Genomic DNA, 11,963 nt, shown 5'->3' on the forward strand with positions numbered 1-11,963 from the left:
CTGTTGATGCAAAGGGATTACAGCTGTCTTTAGCACTTCAGGGGAACATGTTTGTTTGGGCAGGGTTTTGAGTTTTTCTGTTATGGTTATTTTAGGGGGTGGAAGCAAGGATGTTTTTATTTTAAAACTAACCAATACTGATGGCATTACACAGCTGTATTAATCTTACCTTTGGGTGTGCTCTCAGAGTGATCTCTGTCCGGCCCATCTGGGAGGTTTAGCTGTGAGACTTCCTCTGCATTCAGTCTGACCCAGGCATTGTTGGGGGTTTCCTGATCTTTTGAGGTAAAGGAGTATTCTAGCTCACAAGGAGATTCAAAGTTGCAGTCAAATACTGGAAAAAGAAAATGGACACAAAACACGCCAGGTTAATTAAATCCGGTGTCTTCTGTGCTCAAAGGTAGCTATACATACACGTGCATGCACATTCATTTTGTACTTCAGTAAGTTAGGGCTTGATTTTTTCCCATAATGAGGTAAAAAGAAAGGAATTCTGTAAACAGGCAAAAATGGGCCTGAAATGGGCTGCACAGGGAGGTTCATTATGGAGGCAGCAGCAAATCAAAAGGAATGCCCAAGAGTCAGTAATTCCCCTTCAGGACAGGTCAAAGGGCAGCTCAGGCTAAAGTGGAGAAAGACATCATCTGGATTGAAAGGAAAATAGCTTAGTCGATGGATGAAATGGGACAGAAAGCCAATCTCTTCTGGGATCCTGCTTCAAATTCAACCAGTACCTAGAATGCAAAGACTCCTCACAGGAATCACACCCATGTTTCACCTGAGTGAGCCCAGGTCTGTACAAAGACAGTCATCTATCCTGGGCATTTGGAATGTGCTGGAAGCCATAGGGACTGTACTCCAGGAGGTGACATTCTGACCTCCAGGGTCTGAAACTCTTTCCTGAGACAACAGAAGTAGCAAAAACCTGACTGCTGCTGCAGAACTTCAGCCTCCAGGCAGCACAGCCAGCAACTGCCTCCAACAGAGATTTCTCTTTTTGAGATGTTTCTCTAGAGAAACCCATCACAACTATGATTCACTTCCCACTGTCCAGTTTACCATCACACCATAGTTCAAGTTGCTTTACACAACCTGCAAGGATTTTACTTTTAATTGTCAAGATCATTAAATTTTTCTGGAATGCCCAGTATATATTTGCTTTTGTCACCACAGCCAGCACTTAACACAATATTCAGTAAGAGAAAGAAATGGTTTTGGAACTAATTTAGTGTTTCTGAAAAGGCTAGATCCATTTGAAAAAGCTAAAGAAAAAAATTCAGCTGCTCCTTGGAGTATTCTGCACTGTCCTTCTGTTTTACTGTACTATGCAGGTGAAACAAATAATCTGAACCGACATTAGTGAAATTAACTGATTTTTTAAAACTTCAATTACATTCTCTGTTAAACATCTAATTTCTTCTTTGTGGGCACAGATTTATGTAGTTCGGCCTATTCTCCTGGTGATAAAATATTTTCTAATCTGAAGGTTAATACTGTTGCCCTCTTCCTATACTTTTCACAGCTAATTTCTCTTTTTAACAGCAAGCTGGAAGGAACAGAGTCTTTTTTCCATTTTATATTTGATTTTCTTAACCAAGTGCTGTATCATTCACTCAGCATTTTAAATACTTCACAACACCAGGGAAACCATATAACATAAGGAATCCATTTACAGCACAAGCAGCAGTAACAAGGATCACACACATTTCCTTGAATCTGAATGCACAAGCCCCTACTCTCCTCAGGCCCCTAAATTATCAATATAAATTTGATGATACATGAAGCACACTTGAATTTAGGCAGAGGGGAACTGTGGATATATTCATGCAGTTTACTACTGCAATATCATATCCAAACCTCAGACTGCTTATTTCTAGTCTCTTGGATGGTCTTAAAAACAAACAAACAAACCAAAAACAAACCCACAAAGCAAAAACCAAACCAAATATTTTTTTAACTGAAGTGTTAAGCACAAAAGTTTAACAATCTTTTGTACTTAATCCCAGATGGACAAAAGAGCAATCAAACACTGAACTATAGTTTACAGAAAATATATTTTCTTTACTTGTCACAAGGAACACCTTGAGCAGTGTATATTTTAAGGCACTGTCAAAAAAATATGGAGGGGAGAAACACAGCACATACAAGGATTTTTTTGATGGAACTCACTGAATGACAAATGAGAAAGCCCAGGCCAAGGACCACACACAGCAAAACCAATCATTTCAAATCAACTATTTCGTTCTTTGTGCACTTCTCGATCAATCTCGTATTTTCTTCAGCTTTCCAGCAGTTGCTGCTTCCTTCCCCTCCTCTCATGCCCAGCTGCTGGGAACAGAAGCCTTTGTGCTCTCTAACCCTCTTGACCCAAGCAGAGGGGCCCTTCATGGCTATCCAAAGGCTCTCTCATTCTCCTCTCCAGCCCCCCTGACTGTCCAATTGTGGTGCCACAAGCACTCAATGGCCAGCTCTGCTCCCCACTTTGCTCTCACTTGCCGGAATCCCCATCTCAAAAGAGAGCTATCAATCAGCTGTGGAGCCTTTAACACAGCAGGCCTCTGACCTACAACTGGTACAACTTAATTGGGGTAAGTGATTAAATACCAGGCACTGCTCATAGCCAGTGCAATGACCTCTGCAGACAGCTAAAGCCTCTGCCTGGAGCAGGGAAGGTAAAGGAAGAAAAGGCAAGCAGCACTGCCATTTCCTTCCCTTGCAATGAAAGGCCTGCAGAGAGTGGGCATGGTCTAACATGTCTGCTGTGCTCACACTGAATGTCCTTCACTACAGGTTATTTCTTGGAAAAGACAGAGACTCTTTGGCTCACACCTCCCACAGTGTCTGTGATTCAGTGGAAACACACCTGCAACTTTTACATGATTCAATAGCCCCCTCCCATCACCAGAATATCAGTACTTTTTACAATCTCTTATTTAAAATAGTCCTGTATCAGACACAAATTTCAGGGCTGTTATCCTATTCAGTACAAAGAAATGATGACAAAGAAATACTATCTGATGCAACACAGAAAAATCTATGCAAACAGCATTCAGTCTTCCAAGGCTAACATTAACTTCCTATCCTCAGGCTTTCCTTCTTCCACAATGTCCTTCACTATCGACAATGTAATATACCTCATAAAAAAAGAATTATATAATTTTTTTTTTCACTGAGAAGCTGGTCTTGGTGTGTTAGCTATTACAAGATCACATAAGCCATACTTGCAAATACAAAACCCGCATAATACTTGAATTGCTGCCACAAATCATCTGCCATTTTTTACACCTCTGCATAAAAAAATAGTGTTTCTCTTTCCTTTTTCATTTTTGTCTTAACATTTAAAGTCTACATGAGGTTTATTGTTTCCTTGCCCAGTTAAGCACAGAAAGCAGTAGCCATGTGCCTTTGGAAGCTGGATAAAGGCCATTCTGCCTCATTTTTAACTAAATAACTAAACACTGCAGGAAAGGCAATTAAAATTAACACAACCTCCACTGCTTATTTTTTTAAACCCACTATCAATACAAATTTACTAGGTACAGAGCTTTTGGACTTGAATACTGTGCCTAGTCAGTAAAGTGGGGGGATTTTTTGTGACTTCTGATGATTTTCTAAAAGAGATGTCACAGAGATTTAAGCCAAGTACAAGCATTTATGTCAGAGCTATATTGACACTACAGATCATAAACATTCTACAGGAATTTAAGATGCATACAGAAAAAAAAAGCAAAGTCTCTTCTTAAATAATGAATAAAAAAACCCCACAAAACAGAACAAACAACTCTTTGTCCAACAATCTCTTTTATCTGCAACTGCTGGGCATGAGCAAAGCAGAACAGATAATTCATTAGAAGTCTATTTCATCATCATCACACCTTTAAAGAAGAAACAAAAGTGATGCTTATAATCAAAATAAGATAAAAACCTTTTTAAGAAAGGCTGTAGATATAAATCAGTTCAGCTTTTGGTATGTAAAAAGATACAGAATATTAACCACAAACTGAAAAGCCAATTAAGCTACTATTCAATTAAAAAGACACTGGAATCTGTGTATATCTGATTATGTTAGTCTTGTGAGTGTTTCAATTTATTTATTTTTTATCAACATACCTACAACAATAATTCGTGCACAGATAACTAAAATATCTGGCAACCACAACTGTTTCAATTAAACTGATTAGAGTTTTCTAATAAACAAATGCCTTAAAATAGTACTACAAGTAATACACCAAAGCACAGTAATTAGTGGGAAGTATTCTTTTACATTGCAGCAGGTCAGATTATGGATCATTCACTTTTGGGCCATCTTGGATCATTTGTTTAACCACACACCACAGAAACATACCTTATTTAGAACAAAAATAACCTAATATTAAGAGATAGATTTTAAAAAGCCTGTTCTTGTTAAGAAACTACTCTGACTATTTTTTTCTTCAGCAACCCAACAAAAGATTAGGTTTATTTGGTCTAAACCATGTCTTCTTTCAAACACAAAAATCTTACCAGCAGGTAGCTTCCTCTTAGACTGCTCCTTCCTAGTTCTACAGGTGTCTGATTTTAAAAGGTCCTTTTCCCTCCTGGTTGGCTGACTCTTACAAATCTCTCCTCCCCAGTTACTCTCAGGTGGGCACACTTTTGAAAGGCTGTGGTTGCTTTCTCACCGCTCTAGCACAGCCAGGGGAGCAGGGAGAGGTTCTCTGTTCTCAGCAGGACCAGCTCAGTGAGGGACATTCTCCCTGGCACCTCATCAGCTTGCACATGACTAATTCCTACTCCATCTACAGCCAAATGCACAATGTAAAGGTCACTCACACCGATCAAGTCAGGACCACAATCTCCCTCAAGAACTCCTTCAGCAGCAGCAATCGCAGCGGCAGTGTAGAAACAGATAAAATATTCTTGCACAGGATGTGTTTTTTCAATACAAATATTGACAGATACTCCTTGTGGAGGAGACATAATTTAAGTTGTGTAGTAGAGATCTGCTCTGCTGAGTGAGCTTTGAGACCTCCATCAATACCCACTAACCTCTATTTTACTCATGTTATAAGGCCTATAAGCTTTTAATTTATGACAGGGAAATGACAAATTGATTTTCCAGTTATTAATCCTAGTGACAGAGCCAGTTCCTAAAGCCTTCCCATTCCCTCTGAGTACAAAAGGGCACAGGGCATTCAATCTAAGGGTTTCAATTGCCTCATCAGGCCTTTCTGAATTTCTATTCACCAAACCAAGGTGCACATGTGGGGTGCCACAAAGAAGCCTGCAGTGATAAGTATTTCTCCCTCAAAATAGAACATAAATAGGAGACACTGTGCTCTCTGGCTGTCAGCTCACCTGCCTGATGAACATCCAGGAGGACCCAAATACAGGCCAGGTCCCTGGAAGTGAAAACTTCTTACTGGCACAAAGAGGAGATGAAACTTCTTGCAAATGAATTCCTGGTCCTGTATTTTAGCTTCACAACTGGAGGCACAGCAGCAATTTAAAATAAGGGAAGCTACCACAGGATGGAAAGGGCGCAGCAGAAAAGCCCAAAGGAAAAGGGAAAAGGTGTTGGCAGTCACACAAATTCAAGAGCAAAAACAATTGCGGGGCTTAACTGCCTTGTTCCTGCTGAGCAAGCAAGTCTGAAGAGACAATTTCACCTATTTCCTTCCATTGTCTAGCCCTGAGAAAGGGAAAACTGCACATCTTAAGGGATGCTTATGTCACACGTGCCCTGCCAGGCACCCTGGCTCGTGCTACCCTTAGCAAACGCCCGTGCCAGCAATCACTGCCTGCTGCTGGGGCTGCTGCTCCTGGAGCTGACAAACGTGAGAGCAGCAGCACGGCCTGACTGGGGACATGGGGAGCTGGGGAGGCACTTGAGGAGCCCCACATTCAGCCAGCTTTGGGGTCCATTCCACCTGATGAACCTCAGACACCTGCAAGTGCAGCACTGAGATCAGCTGGGCGCCACGCCAGCTCCTCTCCCTGCCCTGAGACACAGCCTGTGCTCACCAGGGACCTCCTTTTAATTTCAAGCTGCTTAGCACAAGTTCGCTTATCGCTCCCTGCGTCCTTCCTCCGCACCAGCGGCTCTCTGAGCACGATGCCCTGACCTTGACATTGCTGACAGGGCTGCTGCTGTACCCTCACAGGGCTCCAAGGGCCCCTCAGAGCTTGCTGAGGAGTTCAGTGGGGCCAGGTTCACCCCAGCACCCAGGAGTGGAGGCTGTCGGGCACGGCCAAGGCTGGTAGTGCCAGCACTCCTCATCCCTTCAATGCCCACCTTGAAGAAAAACCACTCAGGTTTCCTTTGGAAGGGGCGAGGAGTTCAGTGGGGCCAGGTTCACCCCAGCACCCAGGAGTGGAGGCTGTCGGGCAGGGCCAAGGCTGGTAGTGCCAGCACTCCCTTCAATGCCCACCTTGAAGGAAAACCACTCAGGTTTCCTTTAGAAGGGGTTTTAGGGTTAGATTGCATTCTGAAGAAAAAGTTTTAGGGGAGCAACACCCCAGGGAATATCCCAGCAACATCCTGGGAAGGGTGCTTGGGCCTGGATGCCCAGCACAGAGCAAGCTGCCTGCCTCCCTGTGGAGCCCAGAGCTCTCCTCATGCCAGATGCATTTAAATAATGAATCCTCTGGGGAGTGAGCCACGATGGATGGGCCACTGCTTAGAGAAAACAGCAATAATGCAGCTATTCATTTATTTGTTAAGAGAATCGTAAAAATGACAGCATCTACTTTATATCCACCCAACCCCTCAGCGTGCACCAGGGACTGAATCACCAAAATCTCTGACAGCTGCTTTGTTCAGTGAAAATCAAACTACAAAGAAAGGGCCAGGACTCCTTCATCAATCAATTATAAGCACAGTCTTTCAAGACAGCTACAGAGAGAGAGGTGTGAGGAAGGGGTGTTGGGAGAACAACTAGCAACAGCTCTTGTTTTCATTCCTCCTGCTCCAACAAGTGTCAAAGCTCATTCTCCACACAAGAAATATTTGTCCACCAGGTCTCCCATGCATGTAGCAAAAAAACAATACATGAAAGTGCATTTCTAGTGCCAGTTCTGGCCAAAAAAAAATGAAGTACTGACTAACAGCAGTTGTTAGAAAACATGCTCCAGTTGGCACTAAACAGTAGTTGGATGAACTGTCATATTTTGTCAATTCATACGAGGAACCTCTTGCATGAATTTCAAAAAATCTCTAGAGAAAATGAATACTTGAGAGATAGGGAGAAAAGACATTTGTTGTCTTAATGTGTGTTATTTTATTATTGAAAAATGTTGAGCTGTCATAGACATATTATCTGCAGATGAAAGATGATATAAGGAAAAGAAAGTTAAAATTTCTCCCTAATAAGATTTTTTCTTCCTTCTTGCTTAACACAGCCTTCAGTTTAGCTAGGCAGATGCTGTGCTTCCTGACTTTCCTCCTTTTGGATTTCAGCACCACTACACATAGCCAAAATACCATCTAATTGTTAAACAAGAATTCCTGCAAATGTATATGGGGTCACAGTATCTGTTATTTTATATGGAGCAATTCTGTTAATGTGAGTAACTGCTATTAATTGAAACATTGCCCCATTCCATTCATAATGCTTTTTCCAAACCACCTTAGAATACTTGTAAGATTGCAAAAAGGATGTGTTTGAATTAAGATGATCCATCACCTTCCCAGTATCTTTACTAAGAAATCATTGATTTGGTTTTCCTCTGGGATGAAGCAGCATTCTCCTTGTTCCCCTCCTGACTTAATCTCACCTCTGAGCAGGATGTTGCTGTAACAATCAGTTTGTATCCATACATCTCACTATGCCACGCTGAGCCAAGAACCACAACAGTTTTATCATTCTGAAGATGTCAGTAGTAGTCTGATTTGTTGTAGAATTATGAAACAAGTAGTCATGGGATGCTAACTGCAACATGAATTCATCTGGCTGGTGCCCTTTTTCTCTCCATCTTCCCTTTTCCGTGTTCAGACTCACTGAGTTTCGTGGCAGCAGTGTCTATCTGCTACCCAACTGACATGAATGAAATGACGCTTCTGACTTACCAGGGGAAAAAATTAATCATCTGACACCTTGCTGAGCAACTGCCGTGCCACTGAGCATCAAATACCTAGCAAGAATGACCCCAAATTATCCCACAGTAAAATTAGTCCAATGCATTTTTATTTTTTTAAGTCGGCAAACAAAATTCAGGAAATTAGGAACACATCACAGACGACATTCCATTAGAAAGTGTTAAAAAAACCCCAACAACCCTGTCAAATTAGTTTTCTGAAGACATAGAGCTGAGTGAAATTATTAATAAGTTGTTAATAGAGGCCATCCTGTGGATTAGGCTTTTAGTACCTATTAAATCAAAGCTGTGAATAATTATGCATTCTTGTACGTGTGTGTTCCTCCTCTGCTGAACTCACCTTTTCTAGATGTTTTAAGCACAATAGTGACTAGGCAGCCAAATTTGCTCTCATCCTGAGTTTTAGTCCCAGTTGACTTTGCCATCCAAGCACCACTATTTGCTAAACTTTAGGGGGGCAAAAATCTGTCAACTATCTAACCTGAGAGAGGTACTACAGTACTCTGCCTAGTGCTGGTTCATAGCAGCCAAGGAGTTCAGCTGCTACTGGACAATGTGGCAAAGAGACATAAAGCAGCACAGTAATATAAGAAGTTAAAAAGAAAAAGCCAACTCCAGCAGTCCAGCAGGGCAATCTTAGTTAGGCCTGTTATTTGCCTATTTGAAATGTGTTCTTCTTTCAAAGCAGAGTTTAGATGGGTTGAATTGCATTTGATTTTTTCTCCAATCAATAGCTCTTTCCACAGCTGCCATCACACCCTGCCAGGATCATGCTCCAGGTGCAGGGCTGTTGGCTGGCCCAGGGACATGGAGAGGATGGGGCAGAGAGGGATGTGTTAACTGCATGAAGGTCCGGAGGGGCAGCTGTCATCTGGAACCCCTATTACACAAGCTTATAAGATTTTATGTAGTGGACAATTGATTTCTTGTAGAATACCTGTACAGAAGAGAAAATTAACATTCAACCAGCCAGGACAAGAAATGAAATATGTGGCTGGGTGCAGTTAATCATGTAAGCCTCAGGACAGAGATCCATCAGATCTGCAAATGGGAGATTAATACGCTACCGTAAGTCCACATATGCCAAATGCATTAAAATTGGTTCTAGCCACAGGAAACAGTCTGAGTGTACCTCATGAGAACAAAAAGTTATAAAAAATTTGGAGATTTAAAGTCTCTTCCTGCCTCACAGGTTTAATTCCCAGATAATTTTGACTTCACATGGGATTTTCTGAAAGGCAGGTGGATTTTGCATCTTTGAGATGACTGGTGATTAATCAATGCTTGGATTGAGACAAATGTAAAAAAATCTCTAGACAAAACAGTAAAAAAGTCCGGTGAATGTACCGCTCAAGTATCTTCTTGTGCCAGTGATTATCTTTTGGGATTGCTGCCTGTGGTTTCAAAGATGTCATCAAGCACTGTTCCTGCCAGAACTACCAGAGAGAATCTGTCAGAATTTTTAATTCTGAGCAAAAGAGAAGAGAACTTATTTTGGCAGAGGAAGAAGGACACCACGTATCAATTTACTCAGTCTTTCAATCAGAAATTTCTCCAACAGCGGAACACAGAGAAAGTGTGATTAAGACAACTAATATTGCCCCACTGCAGCAATGTCAGCCAGTTAATTAGATGGGTCCCATCAGATGATGAGGCAAACAAAGTTGTGATAGAAGTTACTGAGCACTCCATAATCAGTCATGCTGGGAGCAGTAAGGAAAGCTGACAGAAGAAGAAATCACTCTAGTAGTAAAAGGCTGCTGGGTTTTATTTCTGCTTATGATTTATTGTGTGATTTTGGATTAACCACTAATCAGAAGGCTGGGTCCTGGGACAAGAGGACTCGCCTAGAGCTTGGATGATCTAACTTTGTCTTCTTCCTCACTCTGCTGAGTCCCTGCACAAGCTTCACAGAGCCATGTAGACCCAGGGCCAGTAGTCAGCCACCAAAAGGAGCTGTCCACCCTGTCACGGGCAGAGCAGCTCTGAAGAGAAATCCAGCTCCCTGGGAAGTTTACTAATAAATATGCCTGTGGCTGTAAGCTGAAGGTATGCAGAGGAATAGAAGTTTTAAGAAGTGTCCTCCGTTTTGGGCTGTGACTGCAGATATACATATCAGTCCTCTGTGGGCTGCAAATCTCAAGAGGCAGGAAGTGTCTGCACAGTGATGCCATGGGGTGTTCCAGCCTGAAATGTGTGCCTTCCAGGGCTACTATGCTTTAATGAAATTTAATTCAATTCAATTAAAGGCTACTACACTTCAATTTAAATTTTGTAACTGTTAAATTGAAAAGCTAGAAAAAGGAAATTATTCCTGCCTCTTTCCAAGATTCTCCGGAAATTTCAAGGTGCATGTCCTAAATTACACCTACTGAGGAAGAAAACAGTTTACAGTTGTCCTGAGCAAATACTGTATTTTGTGTAACACCTCATCAAATTCCTGCCTTTCCTTGCAAAACAGATGGTTGGAATATGGTAGGATTTGGTCTTGTGCAATCAGCTAAAATCATCATAAATCATTTCTGCTGAGATGCAGTACATTTATCTCCATGTGATGCTGTCAGATGAAATCAGTGCTCTTAGCTTTTAAGAACAAAGCCTTCCCTTAGAATAGTATTACTGAGAAACTGAAAGAGTTTAGGAAGAAGTAATAAAGGATAAATTAAAAATCATTCTTGCAACTTCTGAGAAAACCAAGTAAGGGAAAAAAAGATTGTACTACTGTTGCTTCCAAAATGAAATTGGTGTGTCCTCATCACTCAAGCAGATACAACAGCTAGGAGCAGATATTGTATGCCAGTGGAAAGAATATATATTGCACACATAAAAGGCTGCAACATAAATTTGAAGAAATATGGGGCTCCTTCATATAGGTAGGTCAAACTTTTCCCTCAAGCAGATAATTACAGGCTTGGGGTGAGTAAATCTTATTAGCCTCTCAGCACCTTATCTCCCTGCATAGAGACTGGTAGTAGATATATAGTAGATATATTCTAGTGCAGTCACTTTCTGGATTGCTCATTAGATATTGCCTTGTGCAGTCCAGTCCTAACTACAGCCATCGTACTTCACAGTGGGATGGCCATGGATAGGTCATACCTGAGAACAGATGAAAACACATTCTCAGATTTTGGAAGGGATGGATGTTAGAAAAGGAGATGAGAAGCAAAAAGTTCAGTGCACAGCTCCTCTCTTTGTAATATTGGTGAATTTCGACACACCACTCAAATATTGCAGTCTGGGCCCTTGTTTCTGAGGGAGCAGGGCAGGCTGGGCAGCCCAGGTCACCAGGCACCTCCATAGAGATGGCAATGACCTCAGGCTGGGCTGAAATGGGACTCCTGGGCCCTTGGGCAAGGTGGGGGAAGTCCCAGAGGCAGCTGGTAGGGCCACTGAGGCTTACTAGTGCCCTCAGATGCTGCCAGTATGGATATTTTACCATGAAACCTTTGTGTTGTTTTACTCCAGTTTTACACCGAAACCTTAGGCAGGGAGCTGCAGCCTCTTGAGGATAACATATTCATGCTACTCACTGTGTCGTCCTCTGTGGGAGAAGAAAGGGGACGTATCTCTCATGACCCAGGTCAAGTTCCAAGCAGAGTGGCCAAGAGGGAGAGAAGGACTCCTTGCTGTGTGATCCAAAGGGCTCGGACCTTTCATTGAAAAAAAAGAAAGCCAAGAAAGAAAAGCCCATTAGGTATCATGTAGCTGTTTGCATGCTACACATCCAGTGCAGAGAACTTAAACAGCTTTATTGACCATATGCAATAAGCACCAATATTCAACTTCTTCTTGGTTTGTTCTTCCTTCCTGATACATGCATGCAGAGGGACACAGGACAGTTGTTGCTTTACAGTGCAAAATCATCTAGAAAATTTGTCAAGTGT

The 11,963-nt window shown here is 41.9% G+C and overlaps 1 protein-coding gene across 1 annotated transcript in view; it reads right to left on the minus strand.

Moving 5' to 3' along the window:
• ALK (ALK receptor tyrosine kinase) overlaps positions 1-11,725 on the minus strand; it is a 226,155-nt gene extending 214,430 nt beyond the window's left edge. The window contains exons 1-2 of the mRNA XM_039707697.1: positions 11,610-11,725; positions 170-334 (exon numbers count right to left, since the gene is read on the minus strand). Of these exons, the coding sequence (XP_039563631.1) occupies positions 170-334; positions 11,610-11,652 (208 nt within the window). The 5' untranslated portion in view covers positions 11,653-11,725. The remainder of the gene's footprint in view (positions 1-169; positions 335-11,609) is intronic.
• Between the last annotated feature and the right edge of the window lie 238 nt (positions 11,726-11,963).

This window comes from Passer montanus, unplaced genomic scaffold, assembly GCF_014805655.1.
Source record: "Passer montanus isolate IOZ18808 unplaced genomic scaffold, ASM1480565v1 scaffold2, whole genome shotgun sequence".
NCBI classification, from domain to species: domain Eukaryota; kingdom Metazoa; phylum Chordata; class Aves; order Passeriformes; family Passeridae; genus Passer; species Passer montanus.